The sequence below is a fragment of the Calypte anna genome, chromosome 3 (genome assembly GCF_003957555.1).
Source record: "Calypte anna isolate BGI_N300 chromosome 3, bCalAnn1_v1.p, whole genome shotgun sequence".
NCBI classification, from domain to species: Eukaryota; Metazoa; Chordata; class Aves; order Apodiformes; family Trochilidae; genus Calypte; species Calypte anna.
Genome location: NC_044246.1, coordinates 90,630,246 through 90,655,223, shown reverse-complemented (window position 1 = coordinate 90,655,223; position 24,978 = coordinate 90,630,246). Strand labels below are relative to the sequence as shown.

Below are 24,978 nucleotides of genomic sequence, written 5' to 3'. Positions count from 1 at the left end.
CAGGCTTGTAACATGAGGACTTAAGATTTCAGTGTTAGTATGTACAATCCTTATAGCATGTTTTTCTTCTTAATTTAATGCCTACTTTTTTACCTCACAGCATGTTCTTGTGTAATCTGGTAAAACGTCTATAGAAGAAATTGTTGGGCTTTGAAAACAGCACAAAAGGTGGACATTACTAGTATTTTCTCATTTTTCTGTATTTTTTGTTTATTCTGTTCCCTTTGTGGAATATAATCTTCAATATTGTTGGAAATGTGGATCAAGTGAGTTGCTTCTAGCTTTATTAATATTGATAATGTTTTATGTTTTAAAATTAGATGGTAATCAAATATGCAGTTTCAGTTGATTTATGCTATATGTTAAAAAAGAAGGCTAATTTGGGAAAAGTATCAGTACACGGTGGTACCACCTACAAAACATTTTCTTCCTAAAACCCATGTTTTCAAGCAGTGAAGCAGAATGTAGAGGCATTAATGTTGAGAAAGTATGATTGATGATGCTCTTGTCACTTGAAATTCATTTCAGGTGTTGTGTTCCCAGTGTTAACTTAAAGTAATTCACTGTAACATAAATGGATGATTTTTATAATATGCACATACAAGGTTAGTAAGGTAATAACTGGCAGTGCAGGGTAAAATGTGATTACAGTGACTTTGTCCTCTGAATCTCTTGGATGAAAGTTTGCTGTGAGAGTCTGGCAGAGAAGCAGCAGCTGGTCTTCATTCCTGAGTAGTACTACATTGTAAGGACGTAGTCTAGGGCACAGGTCTACTGAATAAAGCGGTGTATTTTGAATGGGAGAAGTGAAATCAAGGGAAGTGACTTTAAGTGTGTACTTGTGTGTCAGAGAGGACTCAAGCCTCTGTGCTGAATGGTTACTGCAAGACAGGGGAACTCACTGGACTTTTCTTTGTGGGACCTTCTTCCCATGGCCCCTCAATTGTCTAGTTGTGAGCTACTTTCTGAAATCCATCCTTAAGTGTTTTTATCTGCTCTCCTAGTTAAAGTACATGTATTTCTTTCAGAGACTACATAGATTGCAAGCATAAAGTAATTGTAAATAATATTTGGAGGTTAAATGAAATTCGACTGTATTCAATATTTTGTTATTCTGTTTCTTCTGTCTGCTTCTTGCATCTACTTTAAAATAAAAGATTTTGTTAAGTACTAAGTTTGCAGCATAAACAATTGCTGTGGCCTCTGTTGTCTCCTATTTGGTTTGATTTATTTAGTAATACTTCCTTCAAGTCAATGTAGGTGTTTCATTATGGTAAATAAAACAAGGTGCATAGGATTTGAAACATGGTAGACTTGCTTATGTGTTGGTCTTCCTCAAATTTCAGAAAAAATAGAGGAATAGAATATATTAGCAGGAAGTAAAATTTTATTTCTGTGTAATAGATGCCATAACCTGGTAGTTAATAGAGTATTTTTGCTTAGTATGATGTGACAATGACGTGTTTACATCTTGATAACATTTGAGAATGATGTACTATAGTCAGTAAGAAAGAAATGTAATGGCATATGTGGTTGATAAGTAAACACAAGACTGTATTTTAGGATGACTCTGTGTTAGAAATCTGAGGTTTTCCAAGTGATTTTTGTATGGCTTTCTGTGAGTCATAGACAGTTGCTAAGTGACAGCTGTAGTAGTATCTATCTGGAGTGTTTTACACTGGAGTTAATGACAAATGATTTTGTTAACTGTGGTCTGGCTTTTTCTTGGGGAAAACTAGTTAAGTTTCTGGAAGCTAACTGATAAAGGATCAAGGTGATGGTTACTGTGGACCAGCAGTGGAACAGGACTTGAGTGACTCAGGGAGTCATCCAAACTGCCAGTGAAGATGGACCTAATGTTTTCCTGTAGAAAGAGGCTGATTTGAGTGTGCAATTGTTTCCTGGGGAAATTTGATTCATACTTCTCAATAATGCCTAAGAAACACAATTTACCTACTGCTGCTATGTACGGTAAATCATAAACTTCCCTTGAAAGAAATATATTGAATCTTCCCTACAATACTGCAGGATTCTGTAAAGAAGCATAAATCTTAGATGTGCTTTGTCTAAACCAATTCTTTCACGTGATGGAGTTGCTTTTAGAACACTACAGTTAATCACTAGGCATAATGAATGGATTCTTAAAGTCATTGTTGAAAAGCAACATTGCTGCCTCACAGACACTTTTGACATGGTCAAATCCTGACAGTTACAATTTTACAACATTTCAACAGAGTGTGCCCCTTTTGTTGTAATTTTCAAATTGTTGATGACTTAAGCTTTGCAGGTTTTTATGCTAAATTTGCAATTCCTATAGAATATGAATAACACTTATTCTTGCTTGCTTCTTTGTCTAGTTGCTCTGGTGATTCATTTCATCGCTCTCTTAGACAATAAATTAAGATGTCTTCTATTTGAAAGCTCTGCAAAATACATGCCCTTGCCCACTTCTTAAAATTGGACTTTTTCATATTCCAGCTTGTTTCTGCTGATCTCAAGCCTTGTGTGTTGAAAGAAACCTGGGAGTTTCTAGGGTCCTCCCCAATTTCTTCACTGGACTTTATAGTGTCCACCTTGTATTTGCTTTTCAAAGTGATTCTTTTCTTGCTGTGTTCTGTTTCTAAAAAGTGTCATGGAAGTAAAGGGGAGAGAAACCTTTTGAAAAGTTAGCAATGTAATTCTAAAAAATTTTCTATTATGGAAAAATCAAGAACAATTCAAAGGTGAATGCACCTGCACCAACCATGGTGATTTTTGTTTGTCTGCATTGTCTGTAGCCCTTATTCCTCGTGATTCCTAGTTAGATACTAAATTCTGGTTAGCATTTTGCACATTTTTATAAACCCTCTCTACAGAAAAGTTGCACCTTGTTATGAATAATTATTTTATAGCATAGGAAATACGGTTACTTTACAGACACTTTACAACCTCTCTGGGCAGCCTGTTCCAGTGCCTTGTCACCCTCACAGTAAACAACTTTTTTCTCATATTTAAATTGAACTTCCTGTGTTCCAGTTTGTGTCCCTTGTCGCTTGTCCTATAGGGGGGCAACACTTGTCTGGCTCCATCTTCTTTGCGCATGCCCTTTAGCTATTTATAGAATTGATATGGTCTCCTCTCAGTCTTGTCTCAGGCTAAACAGTATTTTAAGACCTTAATTAAGTAGTATCTTAAGTTATGACTAAAGTTTGAATGGACAATTTGGATTAACAAAAAATCTGGAATGCAGGATAGGAAGAGGATAAGTTTTAAAATGTTTTATGCAAATTTATGAGGCAGGCAAACTCATATGCGAATCACTAAAATTTTGATGACTGTTTTTCCAATTACATGCCCTTTTTTTTTTTTTTTTTTTTTATTCATAGATTTATCCATGAAATATGGCATGGATATTTCCCTGAGTGGGAATTTGTGGCTATTCCCCTGAGTAAAGTTTTATGGTATGCTAAGTTAGTGAATGTATATTGCGTAACTAATGTTAAGCTTTTTTTTTGTCATTCCTACCTATGACGAAGTTCAGCTGTCTAATAGGGAAGGACTAAGTCTTAAATCCTTTTTTCAAACAGAAGGAAAAATGGTAAACAGCTGTCAGTAGCTCAGAGCCTACAAATCTGTAGATGTCGTGCTTAGGGACATGGTTTAGTGGTGAACTAGGTTAAGGTCATTGAGTCCAACCAATAACCTAGCACTAGTGGTTATTGTGGTTAAAGGTATTTTACAACCAAAATGATTATATGATTCTAATCTATGAAATAAATTGAACAACTGATAGTCATATCATCTGCCAGTTAATTAATATGCAGAATCCTTCTAGTGGTTGGAGCACTTCTTTATGCAGCAAGTGTAAGAATAAGGTATGCACTAGTCTCATCTCAGAAATGCCTTTGCCAAGATGTATTTAAAAGAAATTGTGCTGTAAGACTGATTAAAAACCTCCACTACTTTTCCTGATTATACAACTTGAGTGTTTTGAACTTTTTTAAAGAAAAAAACTGTAGCAATATGCTTTCTGAGTTATTGAATATTTATTTGTAAATTGTTTTAAATATAGATGAAGTGAGTATTTTTAGAAATGCTATTCACTGTTGCTGATTTCTGGGTGGTCTCCCTTGAATGACTTCGCATTTTACTGCAGTTTCTCAAAGGGAAGCTTGTCTGTTGATGTATTTGTGCTGCAGTGGATTGTTATTTATGCTAGAGAAGAAGTGGACATTTCACTAGTGGCGAGTGGAAGCAGGACACTTTGCCTAGTGGCAAGCAATTTACCTGTCTAAGGGGAGGGTACTGCTTTATTCCTGAACACCTTGAGTGCAGGGATCCATTTTTTAAGTTGGTTAAGTAGTGTCTTAGGCTCAGCGGATTTTTTCAGCTATTTCCAGTTAAGTTTCTCTTGGAAACCTGAGGTAACTTTCTGGGGGGTTGTTTTTGTTTTACCTCCTGTGGGATAATCTCCTCTTTTTTTACAGTTCACCTCTGGTGACTTTTTCCCCCAAAATTTCCAGATTAATGGCCTGTGGGGAAATACAGCTACCTCCATCTTGCTAGGGAGCATAATTTCTAGTTATTTTTCCATTCCTTATTGAAGAGTCAACCCTTGCACTTGCTCCAAGAGGTGTGCTGTATTGTATCTCATGCAAAATGCTTGGCCTAGAGAAAGATATGAAAAAGTGGGTGTGCAGCATTACTGAGTTACTGTTCCTTAGGAGAGGACTCAGCACTCCAGGCTGGGGACGGAGTGGCTGAGAGCAGCCAGGCAGAAATGGAACCTGGGAGTCTGGATTGACAGGAAGCTGAACATGAGCCAGCAGTGTGCCCAGGTGGCCAAGAAGGCCAATGGCATCCTGGCCTGTATCAGGAACAGCGTGGCCAGCAGGTCCAAGGAAGTGATTCTGCCCCTGTACTCAGCGCTGGTGGGGCCACACCTCGAGTGCTGTGTCCAGTTCTGGGCCCCTCAGTTCAGGAAGGATATCGAGGTCCTGGAGCAGGTCCAAAGGAGGGCAACCAGGCTGGTGAAGGGACTCGAGCACAAGTCCTATGAGGAGAGGCTGAGAGAGCTGGGGCTGTTCAGCCTGGAGAAGAGGCGGCTCAGGGGAGACCTCATCACTCTCTACAACTACTTGAAAGGAAGTTGGAGCCAGGGGGGGGTTGGTCTCTTTTCCCAGACGACTTTCAATAAGACAAGAGGGCATGGTCTTAAGTTGTGCCAGGGGAAGTTCAGGTTAGATATTAGAAAGAATTTCTTTACGGAGAGGGTGATCAAGCATTGGAATGGGCTGCCCAGGGAAGTAGTGGATTCTCTGTCCCTGGAGCTATTTAAAAAGAGACTGGATGTGGCACTCAGTGCCATAGTCTAGCAACCGCAACGGTGGTTCAAGGGTTGGACTCGATGATCTCTGAGGTCCCTTCCAACCCAGCCAATTCTATGATTCTATGACTCCGTGCTGCTGTCTTCTACCATCACAGATCTACTTTCATCAGTCAGTGTTTCAAGCCTGCCCAGATTTAAAAACACTGGAATCCTGAAAAATTATAGTAGAGAAATTTGTGGAGAACTTTGACATTGCAATGAACTAAGATTTCTTTGTCTGAAGGGGCTTTCTTTTGTCTTGAGGTATGTAAGGAGTAGTTGATCTAGCAGCAATCTGTACATTAGTATGCGTGTCTGTATGGCCTGACCTGGGCGTTTTTTTGTTATTCCTTGAATCTTCTATTACAGAAGAATAGAAAACAAGTTGAAATTTTCCACTGATTATATGTGGGTTATGTATATTCAGTAGTGTGTCTGATGTTAGCATATATGTAAATATTTGGTATCATCTAATCTGATTGGTGATGTCTCATCTGTCTGAGGGAGGAGGCACACAAATGCTGTAATATACATGTTTTGTAGTGGAAATGGATTTTGAAGGTGATAATGGATTTATTCAGCATCCAGGGTCAGGGGAAAGTCTCCAGCTATAAGTGAAATTTTGTAAAAGCTTCTATGAACTCTGTAGATTTCAAAAGGGCACTCAATTAGCGGTTCAGCAGCTGTGTTGTAGAAAGGCAAAAATAAGATGAAGTATTAGGGAAAAACAGACTAATAAAGATAATAGTTTCAATTTATATGTAGCTTGTAAAAGATCTTTTCAGCTGTAATTTTTCTGTATTCATGTAAACAAATTCCTTCTTATGTATATACTAGTATTTTTTGTTTGTAAGGCTTGTTATTTAAATAATCTGCAGTCTTGAACAAATATCAGAAAACAAAGGCTTTCTGTTATCATTTGTCATGACTTAAGCAAAATGACAAAGTTTATTAATGACTATGGCCTTTGTTTATATATGTACATATGAAAGAAATGGATTAAATTTGGATGTAGTGCTTAGAGCTTCTTAAGTAATAGAAAACCCCATGAGTTTTCCCTGTTGTTTTCCTAGTTGTGCTGCCAAAATGAGATGAAGGCTTTTCTTTTACCAGTTCTGTTAATCCCAAAGGATTTGTGTTTCTTTTTACTCCATCCTTGTGATTTATAGACAATAAAATATTAAAAAATGTGGAAATCCCCTCCTCCTCCTTTAAAACTGAACTGTGAATCATAAGAATCCTCTTTGGAGTACATGAAGATGTCAAATTACTTCTTTAAAAAGTGGAAAGAATTCCACCATTTCTCAAAATATATGAGTAAGACTATTAATAATTTCTTATTCCATATGACAACCCTTTAAAGTAATTTTTGGAAGAGTTGAGTCTCCCAGGCACTATTGTAGAATGCTAGCTGTGTCTGTCTCCTTCAGAGACAGAAAGCAAATACCTGTTTCTAAATAAAAGTTGATTGTGCCTCATTGCCCGAACAAATAAGCAAAGCAAATGTAACAGAGGATGTAGGTTAAAGAATAAGAGCTATCAATTATTACAGAATATATTTAAATAGAAAACTGGTTTCATGTGTCATGTAAAATAACATTTTGCCTTGTAAGATACTTTATTAAGTGGAATTTCAAAGGCAAATTACACTATTTATTTTGAAACATGCTTCTAGGCTTTATTGAAATTGTTTCTTGAGATTGTATTTATTGAACAAATTAAAATCCTGGGGTTAATCTGCTTTTAAAGTTGATATATTCTCTGATGCTCCAGTATAAGAAACAAAGGGCATTTTAGAGGGGACATCTTCATGCTTTGTCTTTCCACCCTTAAGAGTGCTTCATCAGTCCTAGCACAACTAGCCAGTTTTGGAGTAGTCATTTTAAATAGCAAGTCCATTTGGACTTTTGATCTGAACATATTTTGTGAGAAATAAAGGGAGGGTTGTGGGTCATCTGATGATGTGCATTTGCCTAAATTAGCACTGGGGAGTAACCTCTGATTTTCATTATCAGCACACTTCCTAGTGCAAAACTATTTAGCACTTCTGTCCATCTCCATGTTTTTCTTTACTTAAAATCGAATTGTTAATGCATTTTTCTTAACATTTTTTGCCTTAAAATGCATCCAGATGCTTCATTAGCCTGAGCTTATAGCTGCACCTTCTGGCCTTGGCCATCAGAGGGCACAGAAAGAGTGCTGAACGAGGTATTGCAAGAAATTGTGCCTTGAAATACAGTATTTCTATATCACAATGGTATTCCTTTAAGGAGATGAAAACATGGGATCAGGTTCTAAATTCTAAAGAAAAATGTGTTGTATTTGGTCTAATGCAGAATGTATGTAATGAGGTTGATATTATTCTCTTGGTATGACATGAAACGCAAATAAGCATTTTACTAAATGTCATTATTTTTTAGTTCTGTGATTAATTTCCCTGTATCTGTCAGTATGAACTGTTAAAGCAGAAGTGAAGAAATGATTAACATTTAGAAATTCTGATGGTCTTATGTAGTCTGATGAATCTATGCTTATGTCATGTGCAGTTACCAGTCTTATGTATTTGGCATGTGTAGCTCATTCTGGTTTTTAATCTGGTGCAGCAGATATCACCTGGTGCATTTGATGGTATCTGAGGTAATATTATGTTTTTTCCATGGTGTTACAACTATACAGGTTAATCTTTGAGTCATTAGACTTTATTCCATAAGGTTTAGCATCAACTAAACTAAGTATCTGACCATAAATGAGCACTTATGTTTTTATGTTAGTTACTGTTGAGATTCCTTAGCATTGGTTTTTTTTTATTGGTTTTGGCAATTCCTGATTTTTTTCTTCTCCTTAGTGTCTTAGTTATTTTTGTTCCTAGTGTCATTGTATTCTTATTAAATTGGCATTTCTTGTTCCTTTTTTTAATAACCTATGTTACAAGATTTGTATCATCTTTAGGAGATCAGTGGTTCTTTCTGTCAGAGTATTTTTTTATCAACAAATGCTGATACTGGAAAATAATGCTATTTGGACTTATCCATAAATTGGAGAACACTTATTAATTAACTTGCTACTCACCAGTTTTGAAAACTCTCTGCTTCAGTTTTTCTTCAGCATCCTTTCAGGTTTCCTCAAGTTTTTAAATACTGCAGATGCATCATCATCACTGGACATTTGGCTCTAAGAGTAGTCCTGTGTTTAGAGCTGTTTTCTTGGCCTTGATAGGGTTATGCTCATTACACCTGACCTTAATCTGACTTGTATTATGTGCATTTTTGAATGGTTGAAGATGTCTGTGTTTGGATTTTCTTTCAGCTTATTGTGTCTCTGCAGATACTGTTTTACCATTTTGATATTTAGAGGGTAAACATTCTCCATTTGATATTATATGAAGAGGGCAGACTGTTCCTGATGCCCTAGAGTCATGGTAGTACTGTTTCCAGTCTCAGATTTTTATTCTTGGCAGCACATCTATGAAATCACATGTCAGGTTTCTTATAGGGAAGATGTATTTCATGTTTTAGCTAATACCAGAAGGTTAAGTCTAAAACTTTGCACTGAGAGGATGTGACATTCATACCTTGGTTTGGAGCTGTTCAGGTTTTTTTCACTGACCTGACCTCCATAGAACTGTATCTTCAATCCATAATGGGGAAAGGAGGAAAGGATTTTATATCCAGAGTTCATAAGAGGTCTTGAGTTTTAACTACATTTTACTGTGTCATGTTGGCAACTGCCAAGTTTTACAAGAGCTTGGGATTGCTTAAGCTCTGTGGTTTCATTGAAAGGTTAAAGACATTTACAAATCTTGCTTCTTATCTAGGTCCCTCAAGACTAGATATTATCTGCAGAAGCTTTACTTTCTCACACTGAATTTGGTTTTGGCATTTTGCTGGAGAAGGACTCCTCATTACCAAGCGCAAATCCACTCATGTCTGAATATGATTCTATATGTTATGTCTTTGCTGCATGTGAACTTGAATATAGTGCAAATAATACTTGAGATTTGCTTCTAACTCAGCTCAGACATACCAGATTTAAATGACAATATAAATTCAAGTTATCTCACACATCAGGAATGGGCTGAAACCCTGTTTATGTTGATGTTCTAGCTAGTAAACCAATGAAGAAATAGATGTTTATTGTGGTGAGTTGACCCTGTCTGGATTTCAGGTACAAAACAAACGTACTCTATCATTCCCACTCATCAGCTGTAAGGGGGGAGAAGACATTAATCAAAAGCTTGGGGGTCAAGATGAGGAGAAGGGAGATGACTCCCCTGTCATCAGAACGGGGAAAACAGACTTGACTTGGGGAAATCAATTTATTAACATTCAAATCAGAAAAGGGTAATTAGAAAATAACCTAATTCATAAAACACCTTCCTCCCAACCCCTTACTTCTTGTTGGATTTAACTTCACTCCCAGTTTCTGTCTCCTCCCTCTGAGCAGCACAGGGGTTGGAAATGGAGGTTGGGATCATCACCTCTGCATTCCTCCTTAGGAGGAGGACTCTTCACACTCTTCCCCTGTTCCAGCACAGGGTCCTTCCCACAGGAGACACTCCTCTGTGAACTGCTTCAACATATCTCCTTCCTATGGGCTGTAGTTCTTCAAAAACTGTCCTAGTGTGGGTCCTTTCCACGGGCTGGAGTCCTTCAGGATCAGGCTGCTCCAGCATGGATGCTCCATGAGGTCACAAGTCCTGCTGGCAAACCTGCTCCAGCACGGACCCATCTCTCCATGGGGTCACGGGTCCTGCCAGAAGCCTGCTCCAGCACGGGCTTCCCATGAGATCACAGCTTTATTTGGGTATCCACCTGCTCTGGTGTGGGGTTCTCCATGGGCTGCAGGATGTCAGTCTGCCTCACTGTCATCTTCACCAGAGGCTGCAGGGAATCTCTACCTCAGGTGCCTGGAGCAGCTTCTCCACCTCCTTCTTCACTGACCTTGGTGTCTGCAGAGTTGTTTGTCTCGTGCATTCTTGGTCCCCTCTCTTGGCATCAATTGCTGTTGTGCAGCTTTTTTTCCCCCTTCTTAAAATATGTTATCACCATCACTCATGGACTCAGCTTTGGCCAGTGGTAGGTCCATGTTTGAGCTGGCTGCCATTGGCTTCACCTCACATGGAAAAAGCTTCTAGCAGCTGCTCACAGAAGCCACCCCTGTAGCAATCCCTTCTCCCTAAAACCTGGCCAGGCAAATGCAGTAAACTTGAGTAATGAAGTAAATGTTTGGAATGTGCAGTTGTCTGCTCTTATGGCAAGATAAAGTAATAATATAGCCTTAAAAAATATTTGATGCATATTCTGACATAATTTTTCTGTAAGCAGCACTTCTGTAGCTCATTTTTGCTGTTTTCCTCCTGTAACATAGTTTTTTGCTGCAGTTTGCACCATTCTTTCTCAAAGTAATAAAAGTACTGAGCAGTAGTTCTTTCTCAGTAGTAGAGATCTGACTTATCACTAACATGTTATAGTTCAGATTTATACCTTAGTGATAAAAGTTCTTTCCTATGTCTTTAAGCTAGCAACTTGCATTTATAAGCCTTGTTCATGAAGGCTGAGTTGCAGTAACAGTGTGCTGGATATACTTGTATACTGCATTGAATTTAAAATATGGTTTAATCAACTCTCTTATGGTCTACATATGCAGCATTAGATTAGAAGACCCCACAGGAAGCATCTGTTCAGAAACAGGCATCTGTTTCTAAAAAATAGAATCTGAAGATATTTTGAGCACCCATAAGGATTTTTTTTTCATGTCTTGCTGCCCATAGGCCCATGAAACTGCAAATCTTTGTTGAAGAAGGAAACATTGTCGGATATGCATACTTATCTGTTATTAGAAAGAAAAAATTTATTATCTGCAAGGTGAAGTGGAAGGTCTTCAGCATATAAAGTGATTCCAAACTACCCTGGACCTGTATTAAAGTGAGTTAAAGTGAAGGAATTAAAAATTTTGCAAGCTAGTGCTAATAAAATATCTTTTTTTGCTTGCAAAAGAAGTTAATCACTATGTTTTAATGTGCCTTGCAGTGCATTTAACTGCTTGTAATCACTAACTAAGAGTTCTCAAAATTATATATATTCTGAATGTGTATGTTCAAGCATATTTTTATTACCTCAAACTTGAATCAGAAGAATATTTTAATTTAGGAAGATGAATCAGACCTATCAGTGTAGTCACTGAATTTATTAGTGGTTTGGTCAGAGTTGAGGACATGAGTCACTGCTGTGACATGTGTCTGTGGTCAGGCAGTCATTGTGGTTGAATGATGAAGTTATGGATGTGTTGTTCCTAAAACAGGAATTTTATCATGAATAAACAAGGTTAATGGTGAGAATGATCTACATTTCTATTTTTCATGTATTTATTCTCTAGTTTAGTCACTTGGCTTGTCAGTGGCTTGGCTGGTGATGTTATCTCTTTGACCTTCTTGATATCTTAAAGCCACTTGCTTTTGTCTCCTGAGGTGCTATCAGCTTTTGGCTTTCTGACCTAAATGTGTTATAAGAATGTTATAACATTCTATTAAGAGTTAATTCATGCTTCTTTGTTTTTGTTCTGTGCATACTTAAACTACCAGAGCAAGGCAAATGTCCAAGCATGCTTGGGCAATATATAGTTGTTTTCATCTATCACTTATTAAAATCATTGGGTGCAGAAAGTGTGAGACAAAATAAATATATTACTCTTTTGTTGCATATGTCCTTCCATTTTAACTTACTGAATTGACTAAACAGCAGAGGGAATCTTTCAGACAAATAATTTCCCATTAATCCCTGCTTCCTAAAACAGTGTCAGGTTTTGGCTGTGGATGACTGTGATTACTTTGGCATTTTATCGCAGCTGTTTTCTTCTAATCTCTCATTGTCTCTTGTACATATTTGAAAACAGTTTTATTTTTCCAGCCTCAGTAACCTCATTGTCCTTGTCCCAGAAAATGTTTCTTCTGCTTGAATATTTTATACAGGCTTAGTTTTGATCAACTTACAAGCTAGAGTGAAAAGAAGCTAGTTTTCTTATGTAAAATGTAGTGGCATTTTACATAATTTTCAGTAATCGTTGGAGAAACTTTGTGCAAAGAGAAATTAAAGTTTAAGAGTGGTGCAGATTTGGAGTCCCTGCTTTTATGGCCCTAGGGATGATGGAATATGTTGAGTGCTTAGTAGAACTTAGCAGTGTGTTTCATGAAATGAAGTATCTAATGACTTGGAAAAAAAAAAGAAAAAAGAAAAAAGTGCCACTTAGCACATCTGGTCACAGTTTAGTAAGAGGGTTGCTGCAGCTTATTTGGTGTCCAAGTTTTATGCCAAACTAACCCACAATATAATTAGTAAATTGACTGTCATGGGCAAGTGACATTGTTACTATTTGCTATTGCTGTGTTAATAAACTCTTCAGAATGAGACTGATCTATATTTCTGTCTAGTCACCTCTAACCTGTATATAGACCTTTTTTTAATACTGTATTTAACAATGACTGTGATGAACTATGTAGAATGTAGCTTTTAATGTACTTCATGTAGACTTCCTCTAAAAAGGTTATTTTCTGTCATGAAAGTGTTCTACAAGTAGTTGTGAGCAGCTTAGATCCTTTAGGGCTTTATAATTACTCAGCTGCCATGGTGAAATAGATTTGATGTCAGCAGCAGGAGTTCCATGACTAATATAAACACTTGAACTAGTAATTACAGGCTCTGATCCTCTGCTGGTGGTAATTACATCCTTTATTCCTCTGCCCCAAGGGTGGTCAATTTCTGTAATTCAGGAGGAACCAAACTTTTGCTGTCTGTTGCCATCAGATGCTTGGCCAATACTGGTTTTATATTTTCATGGTTCCCAATGGATCACAGGCAGTGGATTGAAGAATGCTTTAATAATACAGAGGATATTTACTCACAGGTTTTGCCTCACAGTATATTGGTCTTGCTTTAGAAAATACATACTGGATATGTTGAAAGAGTCATGCTTGAGGATTGTGTCTTCATAAATTTATTTTATTATTTTTTTTAAATGCTGCCTTCAGGACTGTACTACTGTAAAGTAGCTTCTCTTGTGAAATGCATTGGTAATGCCTGGTCTGGCACTTCTTTAGGTTAGGTATTTTTCTTTTGCATGAGCTGGCTTCAAACAGCCAATTTTATATTTCAACCCTTTGAACTCTTGGTTGCTGGACTCCAGTCTTTTTCAACCTGTGTACTGCAGGCAGCATTTATTTATTCAGTGTCTAATTATTTCATTAATTGTCTCACAGTAAGTCAGATGCATTAGCTAATAGGAGCAGCTTTAAGACTTTCCCCAGATGGCCACTAGTCAAAGAAATACAGGTCAGTGAGAGTCATGGTCCTAGTATTGTACCTTCTGATATTTTGCTAGTGACGTTTTCTTGAAATCAGTCCTTGGAATGTGGTAGACATACCTCAAAATACTAGTTAGTTGTTCTGTATTTGCTAATATTTAAATTTACCTTCATTTACCTTAGCAGGGGGCTAGTTTCCTGCCACTATTTTGTTGTTTGGATACTTTAGAGTTTAACAGACTGAAACATCTGAAAAGTCTCTTGTAATTGATGTATAGCACATTTTCCTTGTAGAGTCTTTGCTGTTTTGTCCAGTTTGATACTTTTGTATTTATTTTTGTATTTATTGTTTTTGTAGTACTTCGCTTTCTGAGACTTAGGAGTGACTCTTACCTAATATTTTCTGGTGAAATTTGTTAGTATATTCCAATTCTTTTGTCTATCAAATGTAGTGAGATTGACTAAGATGGACAAAAGGTTATTAATGCTAATAGGTAAAGATTAGTATAAATAGGAAGATCACTTCAGCCTTGCTTTCTTTGGGAAAAACATGCAAAATAGTTGTCATGGTATTTACTTACCTTTGGATTTTCTAGACCTATGCTGGTTGAAAATGAATTTGTCAGTGAAGCTGTATTAGTTATTGTCCAGAGGGTCATGGAAACTGAAAGATAGATTGCCTTAATTATCGTAGATTTAATGCTTTTTCATACTATTTATCTTTAGGGAAAGGTTGAATTGCCTTTATACTTGAGTTAGCAATGAATTTACTAACCAGTATGTAAGAATCTGTTAAGGGAGGTCATTCTTTATAATTCCTGTGCAATTGCCTGTTTCCTTGAAGAGTCATTGGATTTCTATGCTAGGTTGTTTTCTGTTAAATACATGAATCTAGCAGAAGGCTTACTTAGAAGACAATGTGTAGAATGAGGATATCATGTAGGACAACTAAATTAAGTTGATATTATCTTTGTCTTTTACTAAAACTCTTTCTACAGAAAACTGAGTGTTAACAATGTGCCCTTATAGCAAAGAGTTCTAATGGGACTGCACTGGTAGGAGTGCTGCTGGTATGTCAAGGGAGGTGATCCTTACCCTCAGCACTGGTGAGGCCACACCTGGAGTATCATCTAAATTTCTGGGCTCCCCAGTACAAGAGAGCTATGGACATACTGGAGAAAGTCTAGCAAAATGCTGCTAAAAAGATGAAGAGACTGGAACATCTCTCCTGTGAGGAAAGGCTCAGTGAACTTGGACTGTTCAGCCTCAAGAAGGAGTGTGTATCAATGTGTATAAATACATGAAGGTGACTTAGTTCTGGCACAGGGTGCCCAGAGAGGTTGTGGAGTTTCCCACCTTGTAGATACTCAAATGGCAGCTGGACATCAGCATAGGCAACTGGCTCTAGGTGGCCCTGCTTAAGCATGCAGATTGGACCACATGATCTGTGGAGGAGGTATCTTCCATCTCCTCTGGTCCAGCCTCCAACCTTCACCCTTCCAGCTTCAACAGTTCTGTGATTCTGTAATTAGGTAGAAAAGTGGTAGAGACAGCAGAACCAGACCATTTGACTGGACTAAATCTGCCATTACTGTTATAGCTCATAACTTAATAGTGATTTTTACTTTCCCAGTTTCTCTGTCATGGCTCTAGTGATTCAGGCAGGCCTTACGGCGTGTGTATGGAGTACAAGATTTGCCACTTCACAGCATCCTTGTTGTGTACCAGATCTCTCTTCTATACCACATATATTCAGTAGAGACTTCCTGGTGGGATAGGCATTTTTTTTTTTTCATGCACCATGTTTTGCATTTTGTTACAACACCACTCTGTGCAAGACCAGTTTTAAACAAGCCAGGAGACGTTATTGTTCACAAGTTGTGTTTTCCTAATGTTCACATCTTACTATATACATGCTTTAAGATCCGGGGTGTTTGCAAATTGTGTGAAGCAGTCTCAGTTTGTGTCCTAATGCTTCAAGATCTATAACTGAAGTTGTGCATCAGTCTGGACAGGACTGGGCTGTGGTTTCTTTCTACTGTGTTTTCTCCTTTACCTCATCCATAAGTGGTTGTCTTTCTTACTGGTTCTGTAAAAAATAATGCTGTTGCCAGATGTCAAACACATCTGACTATTGAACACACAAAGTAGTGTTACATATCCCTACATAAGAATATCTGGTTAATGACTCAGCAGTATGAAAAATTAGGACAGAAGATGGGACAAGTAATAAATTAAACACACAGATGCACAAACTCTGAAGAATGAGAGACAATTAGGTAGATACCAAAGACCAAAACTAGTTGATGGACCATTGAAGGAACAGCTTAAAGTTCTGAAGTAGACAAGATTATCATGTGTCTCAGAAAAGAGCAAAGTTATAATGGCATATCTGAGGGGACTGTGGGATTGTGTAAGAGATACTATAGATCACCAAGGGGAAGAGTCAAGGGCAGGAAAAGGGAGTGTAAGAAATATAATGATCATTATTTATCACTCGGAGCAGTTGGTGGTTGGCTTCATAGGACTTAGACTGAGTTTTTAGGATTGAGGGCAGGAAACTGGAGAAAGCTGTGGTGGGCTGGGAAGGAGAACATCCTTGGGTGGGCTGTGAAGCCCTCCAGCTTCAATCTAGTAGCGTGCTGTGTGTACTTCTGCTTTTACTTAAAAGCCAGAGGCCTTAAAAGGAGGTCAAATGGAAGCCCACTGCCATAGTGAAGTTTTAAGGCAACAATATTATGTTTTATAATTAAGTAATTTTTTTGAAGGCTTAGTTTACTGCTTCATGAACTCGAGTCCTTGGAGAAGTGTTCATATGTCATAATTAAATAATTCAGAATTAAAATGTTTTAATAATTACAAACTTAAATGATCAATATTTTAGAAAAGGGAATAAGAAAATTGCATGTTGTTGGAGTTGATGACCTATTTATTAGTTGAGAAAGTTATCAGCAAAGGGCAAGTCAGTGGTGAAACAGTTGATAAAATCACCGAAGAACCTTCACAATTATGGGCAGCAGTATTATTTAACAGAACATTTGGATTTTGCTGACAAGTAAGTGGCTACTTCAGTCTATGCACAATTAAATTCTGAAAGACTTGTAAAAAGATAGAATTAATAATCTGTTTTTTCAGAAAAATTGTCTGATTAGCATCTTGGTAACTGTCAACTTTAACTTTGTTAGAAATCAAAAAAGTACAATAGATGACTTCATTTACATACTTTCATCCTAACATGCAAGTAAAATGGGTATATCCACAAGTACTAATGATGCAAAAACCAGTAACAGTTCACTTACCAATTAAACAAGGTTTAATTACTGAAAAATTTTGCTTTAAAGACTGAACATTAATCTTCAACCCAGATGTTATTTATACCTCAAATGTGAATGTGAAAGCTAGACATTTCCAAGTGGAAAAAAGAAATCAATTGCTTGCAGAAGCAAATGCCTGAGGAAAACATTAATTAACATTCTGAATGCATTTGACAAATGCTGAGCTGAAATTAGTGGAGTTCACTTTCTTCAAAGTTTTTGAAGTATTAGGTAAATATCTAGGACATGCTAGTAAGGAAGTTCTTCACAACTGTTTTTTTTCTTCTGCCATGGAGGATTTGTCTTTTGACAGCTTGACTTAACTGATTAAGTATAACTATATATTCATTGTATGTATGCAGTACAAATAAGTTATAAGATATTTTATAAAACAACTTATATGTTGCTTTTAAATTGCTAGGTGTAGCATTTAAGCAACATTGATGGTAACTGTCAGGTTCTCCCCTTCAGCATTTAAAAAAAAAATAGCAGTGCTAAGACTGTAACTAGAATTCCTGTCTTTAAGTCATGAGATAGCTTTTGCCTTTGATTTGCTTTCCTTAGGATATAGAAGACCTCTTCGCATTCTGTGTTTTGGGTTTTTTTTCCTCATTTGTATTATTGTGATGAGGGGTGTGTGGGAGAGAGCACAGTGGACAGTTTTATTTAATTAGAAAAACAAATCTCATTTCAGCCTTGTATTGACCCTGATATTAACCACTAGAGAATCATGAGGGAGATTTTTTCCTGTCCTTTGAAAATGTCATTGAGTTGTTATATTTGTACTAAAAGCCCAGTAACGCCAATCCGTATTTTGTATTCCCTTTCTTTCATACCTTTGGTGGTGCTGTGTGGATATAATTGTTCTATCTAATACATTACATTGTCTCATTGCAAAAAATACTTGGTAGTCTTGGAAACATTTTCATGTACATGGTTGTGTTAGTTTTGAAAAATGTTATCCCTGCTCATACAGGTCGAGTGCAAACACAAAATATTGTTTTCTTTGCTTTTATTGAGCTTATTTCGGTGTAAGTGCTGCTGAAACAACTTCTAATAGCTGAGAAAGCCTTGGCAAAAATTACTTATTAATTTTGTACAACACTTGAGATTTGTAACATGCTGTGAAAGGTTAAAATCCAACTTTTTTTCAAAAGAAAATTGATCAGTGCTAAAATGTCAACTGCCTAGGTACAGCAGCATACCCGCACGCAAACCCTGTTCTCTTAATTCAGGTTCCCCAGCTGCATAGCATTTGCATTGTGACATTTTGTTACAACATTAGCAAGATAGCTGATGTTTCAAAATCAATCAGGTTTTGTTGGTATGAGGCAGCCTGCAACTTAGCTGGAAATTGAAGGCATGTCTCTGAAATGTAATGAAATTGAATTCTTGGGTTCTGGCAGTATCTGCATCTCATGACTTCTTAGTGATGACTGCAAAATTGTACAGCTTTGAAATACATGTAAGGTTAAATCAAAAATATCTTAAAAAAATAAATACTAAGACTTCTTCATAAGTGCAAAACTTTTCTAGACGTATCTTAAATTTAATTTAAGGCAATTATTTTGGTGCTTGGTGCATTAAAATGCAAGATAGAAAAATAAGCTCCCTTATTGGATTGAAGGGCATCATAGGAACAAAGAGTTGGTGGTGGAAGAACAGACTAAAGAGTGCAAAATACAGTAAAAGAACACACTTATCCATGGTTATGGTTGTACTCAATGATCTTGAAGGTCTTCTCCAACCTTAACGATTCTGTGATCTGTTTCTTTGCTTTCTAAATAGAAATTTCCCCTCTATTCTTAACATTTTAGCCACATAATCCATGACTTTTCTGTTCATCAGTACATACAATGGAAAGATTGTATGGCCAGAGCCTTCATGTTGTAAATTTAATCCTCATTTAAATGGCTGTAACTTACTATGTAAAATTTAAAACACGTAGGGTTTTGTTTCCTTCCTAATACTTTTATTTCTAATTTCTGTATTCTTACTACTTTCTAAAATTTGCTTGCCTAGTTATCTAATTGAAATTAACAAAAGCCTAATAACTTGAGTTAGAAGGCTCTCAAGCATATGTCTGATCTTAACCCAGATTTTGTTACACTGAGTAGTGCAGTACGTATGTGAATGATGTTTGTTCTGGAACTGCCACTGGAGATACAGGTTAAATAATTCTGGTAGCCCCTCCAGAGAAGTACTTGTGTTTCCAAGAACTGCAGAGTGCCTGCTGGGAACCTTGGGCTCATTTTTAAAAGAACTGTATTTCAGAGGTGCATTTAACACTCGATAAAGGAGTCCTCTGTTCAGTGTCCCTGCAGACCTCCTTCGAGGAAATTTTATTATAAAGCTTGGAGTTATGGAGGAAGAATTTATTAGTGGAAAAAGCAAGGTAGCATTCCAGGAGACTGAGCATTTCTTTGAGATACCCCATTCCTAGACATATTCATACTCATCCTCTCTTTTAAATACAAGTCCCCTATGATGCAATCCTGCCTGTCTGGGTTTCAGAAGAGCTGAGAAGGCAAAACCATGCTCCGCCTTCTTGTACTCTGCCCATTAAAATATGAAAGAAATAGCATGGATGGCAGCACAGGTAGTTCTAGGATATTAAAAAACAAAAGTTGGACTCAAAGAATCACCTAGAGGCCAATCATAGATTGTGGATATACACAGGGACAGCATTTGGCAGTAGATAAGGAAATACTCTTGTAAATTTTAGGTTTTCAAATGCACCGTCCTAAAGAAACATTATTTTTTCTGGAAAACTGTAGAGAGGGGTTGGAGTAATTCAGTAGCTTGCCACAAATAGAAGTAGCCTTTGCCACAAAATGCATCTTTCTATGCACTCTTTCTAAGCCTCCCATGTCATTCACAATGATATCCAACATAATGTGTAGGTTTTGTTTTATATTTTTTAAAGTGTGTTTAGCAAATGATCCAACAGCATATTAAAATTTTCTTCTGTAATACAGGCAAGTAGGATATCTCTTATAAAAAATAAAATCTGTAAAGATAAAAATCCTTACTTTTTTTCTGAAGAAAAACACTTGAAGAGCAAATAACTCTCACATGATAGCCTCAAAATCAAGAACTTTATGCACACCTAAAAAGTTGAGACAAGTTAATTGAGCCATAATAATCTTGTTTTTAATTGCTATGTATAAAAATGTCATTGCCTTCCTGACAGCGTTTGGAGCTATTGCATAACTTTGCCACTTGGTTTTGTGTCAAGTTAACTTGTTCTAAGGTTCATTGTAAATCTCTCATAACTTGCAATTTCATGTGCCAGTCTCATGTTTGTGCAAGGGAAAGAAAAACAGATAATTTCTTAGCCATCAACCTATAAATTGTCATCCTTTTACCTTCATTATTGCTTGAAGTACCACTGTTAAGTATTAAGTAGTTCTAATATTCTAATGTAGTTTTCCAACCATTGCATGTTTTCTGCACTCTCAAATTGTTACCTTCTTCATACCATATGATGATGTCCTATTCCTTTGCCAAAAAAAACCTCAGAAAAAACCTCAGCAACCTCTTCTTCTACAAGATTGCTTGAAAATGTTGCTGAATTTTGTCAAACTTTTGAAACACAGATAATAATCGTAAATATTTCTGCTAAATTCAGGTACTGTAAGGTTGTACCTTAGTTATCCTTTCAATTGGGTAAAGTATGTCTTATCCAATGTTGTGTAAAGTTTTAGCAGTGCTTACTGATTTGTTATATCATTCCTGCTTTGTGCTATATGTTTTTTTGAAGCTAATATTTTATTAATTGGACTTCTGTTTTCCTCTAGTTGACAGCACGATCGCTGCCTTCCATACAGTCTGATGAGAGACTACAACCTCTGCTTAATCATCTCAGGTAATAAACTGAAAGCATAAGTGCATTCTTTCATACAGATTATAATAATTGTATCAGTAGAATGTTGTAGCACAGGTTTTTTTTTTCAGACACCTCCTCTGTGTGATTTGCTTTGACTGGGAAAAAACCCTCTAAAAGTATCCTTTCAAATTAACATAAACTTTCTAAATGACATGAAAGATAATTTACAGAGCTGGTGCTGCTTCTGAGTAACAAGAAAATATTTGTAGCTTTTATGAAACTTCTTTATAGTAAGTGCAATAGTAATATCTCTAAGGATAGAATTTTACTTGAATATCAGTAATTAAAGCTCTGTTTTTGAACACAGAACTTTGCATTAAAATCACCAAAATGATATTGGATGAATTAGAAATGGAAGGGCTGAGGCTCCAGCGTGGCAGCACTGCATGGAAAATTGGATGCAAGTCTAGTTAGCATGCTCTGTATTTCCTGTGGTGTTCTACTGCTTGAGGTATCTGTACCCAAAATTTGACATTTTATTTTTATCTAAAATTATTCCGATTTTTATTACATAGGAACAGTTTCAATCTTTTACTAATTTTAGTGCAAATCTGAATAGGAAAAATAGCTTTCATTGTGTATCTACTTATTTACACATGATTGAAAATTGTTCAAGAGCACTGAATGAAATAAATATTGCAGTGTAACTGTTTTGTAGATGGTATGGAGTTCCTTCTGAATGTCAATAAACTTCCATGTTTTTATTACCATACCTCTTACTGGGATTTTAAAAAATGTGCCTCATACCTTTCTCCATTTGAGGCTAAAGAGCATTAGGCTAGCTTTTTATATATTGTGCTCTCTAGGAGTAATTACTGAGAAATTTGAAGTTTCTTTTGGTGTATGCTGTGCATCTGTGTAAGTGGAACAGTTTGAAAAATTGCTTCCAAGTTGCCTTTTTGGAAGTTCCTCTAAAATAGACAACATGCATCAAACCTTATGACTTGAAAAAACAAACTCTGGCAGTGAACAGATAACCAAGTAGGTCTTCTCTGTTACTTTTTTCTGTGAGCCTGTGATTCATTTTTGCTCCATCTCGCTTGTAAGAAAGGGGAATATTAGTTATTTGTAGGCTTTCCTCTACTGCCATTGTGTGAATTCTTGCAGCACTATTTGTTCTGGGCATATGTCAATAGAGCTTTATCAAGGGAGTAAAAGTTTGGATAGAAACGTGTGAAAAGAGCACACAATTGAAGGTTACAGAGCAGTGCTTGGTTGTTAACATCCCACACGTTTTTTTGGCAGCTATTCACATCTGCTTGTGACTTTTAAATTAACCACTCCTCAGAAAAGGTCATTTTACTCTGGATTTTAGATAAATTAATTCATGCCCATTTTATTAAATGAACATAACGTGTAAAAATGTTAAAATAATTGACAAGATTGTGCTTAGGGATTTCACACGCTCCCAGTAAGCTGCAAGGAAATTTAAGCTGGTAAAACTTTAGCAATTTAATCAAAATTTAATTTCTAAATCCATGAGAGGAACATTTCTGCAACTTATGCTTTCAAAGATGCTTATATGGGCTTTCATCCAATTTCACCTTGGATGCAATTACAAGGTCCTAGCACTATTGTTTAACAATTATTTCAGCAGGAAATTACTTAAAAGATTGACAAAAACTGCTTTATGTAATACCATCAAAATACCATAGGATTGTGCCTGTACATGAATTAGAAGGAGAAGTTGAGCTGACTTTATTTATTCTGGTAAAGAGAATGACCAGATAGCAGCCTACAGCTGTTTGAAGACCAAACTTCACAGCATTGGAATTCTTGATTGTGCTGGAAGATGTAACAAATGACAGTGGTCACATATAGCAGCTTGGGAAATTTAAATTGGTCCTTAGAAAAAAATGCCTGTGCTAGGATGGTAGTACAGCAGATTGCCTTGAGATGTGGAATCTTGATTTGGGGGTTTTTCTAGAATTCAGCTAAAAAAAGCCATAGCTCACCTGACTGCAGTTGGCAGTACTCCCACTTAAAGTGGGGTGCAGGACTAAATGGTCTTCTAACATCCTTTACAACCATCTCTTATGTGATTCTGTTAATTGTGTCTTAAAATGATAGTTCATATACTCATGCAGATGTGTTCACATTCCTTCTCACTTATGGTTATCTCACAAGCAAGTCAGGAAGGATTCACACCTTAATAGACTGGTGCCATTTACTATCCTTAACACCCCAGAATGCCCTTCATATCCTCACTAATTCTCATGCTATACTGACACAGCTGTGAATAATACAGTATTTGTCAGAACAGTCCTACAGTTGCTTACTTGAAAAACATAGATTCTGTTCTTGGAAACACTGATGTAGTGGAAGTATAAATTTGAGGGATCACGAGGGTCAAACCCCTTCCTTCTCAAATGTATACTGAGAATGACATGGATTGGATGGAGTACTCTGGTCAATTTTGGTCATTTATCTTGCCTGTTCCTCCCTAAAGGAAGGTTTGCAGGTGTGACCTCTTTACTCCTTTTCTCCTTCCGGAGGGCGAGATGTTCCTCAGAGCTGAGCAGTGTCCTTGGCTCTGCACATCAGTCTCTAGCTGTAACTATAAGCATTGAGCATTATCAGTCCTAGAAGCAGACACTGACTGAGAAACTTGGTGTTAATTTCAGCAAGTACAACTTCTTACAAGAGATTTAGCTGAGAGCAAAAGTACAAGACTGAAAATTACCTTTATCCTGGCCCAAACCAGGGCATAATGTAAAAATATGGAAATATTAATGGAAAACTTTTCCTGTTTGCTTTCCATCCTGGGAATATTTGAACTTTTCTGAGTCTGAAAAGTAGAATTTCTTCTTTTCTCTCTCCTCCCCTTGACACTGAGTTTCTGTCCCTGCAGTAAAGTTTTCTACCAAGTCCAGATGTAATGGTCAGCAAAATGCAGAGAGTATGTTCTCTTTTTAGCAGTAACTTCTGAAGTCTTATTCTGTTTCATTTATTGTAAAGAAAAACTTTTATGTCTCTCTTTGGACCTCCTCAGGCCAGTCTTTTCTATGAATGCTAGGAAGAAGTCGTTTTCTTTAGCTTAGCAATTTTTAAAAATACTGGTATGATTCTAATAAATGCTATAGGATACAAGCAGATGATGTAAAGTGGTTACAGTAGAACAGTAGAACAGCTTAAGAAGTTACCAGCACTTGTCCCAGGTTGTCATAACTGGCTGAATAGTAATTTTTAAAATTTCTGTGTTTTTAAAAAAACAATTGAAGTTGCCTAAGCTGTTTTCTGTTGTTATGTGATTCAAACAGAATAATTTTGAACTGTGATTTTTGTGGTTGTTGTTCTGTTTTGTTTGTAGTTTGCCCAAGTAAAATTATGCAGATCTGGTTCTACAAGGAAATTTAGATATCATTTTAGTAGGATCAGTAGTAATAGACATACACAGCTCAAATACTTTTAATTATTTATCCATTGTTGTGTAATGAAAAAAAAATCTATTAAATACAATAAGCTTGCCTGGTGCTCCAGTGTGTACTAGAAATAAGACTAAAGAATGAATCAATGAATGTATAATTAAACAAGCTATTTGCAGTGTAGTAAAATCAACTTTTATCTTTATGGTTTTCATACTTTACAGTATTGAAATGTCACAAAACAATCATTAGCCCTTACTGTCATCATCTAGCTAAATCCTTTTATTCTGGAGTTAACCTTTGTATCCCTTCAAAAGAATTAAGAAATGATTTTTGTGAGTTAGTTGCAAAATCCCTCTTGCACAAAGAAATTTTTTTCTTACCTAGACTTCGCAAACTGATTTTTGGACCAATGTGCTGCATCCAAAGCCCCTTTTTTGCTTTACTGCCTGCTGTACTGTCAATTCTTCAGTTTGGCTGGGCTGACAGGAATGCTATGGTTAAACAAAGGGAAATTCCAAGTTCTGGATCTGAGGAGGAATAGCCTCATGTACCAGTATGGGCTTAGTGCTGAACACCTGTGAAATGGGCTTGCAGAAGAGGACCTTGAGGGTCTGGTGGTCAATAAGTTGACTACGAGCCACCGGTGTAGCCTTGAAGCAAAAAAAGCCAACAGTCTCTTGGGTGGCATTAGGGGGAAATATTCCCAACTGGCTGAGGGAGGAGATCCTTCCCTCCTACTCAGCACTGGTGAGGCCACATCTGGA

At 36.8% G+C, this 24,978-nt stretch overlaps 1 protein-coding gene across 1 annotated transcript in view; it reads left to right on the top strand.

Annotated features, from left to right (window-relative positions):
• Positions 1 to 24,978, top strand: part of PRIM2 (DNA primase subunit 2) — a 93,746-nt gene that overhangs the window by 26,219 nt on the left and 42,549 nt on the right. The window contains exon 7 of the mRNA XM_030447776.1: positions 20,758 to 20,825. Coding sequence (XP_030303636.1) covers positions 20,758 to 20,825 — 68 coding nt within the window. The remainder of the gene's footprint in view (positions 1 to 20,757; positions 20,826 to 24,978) is intronic.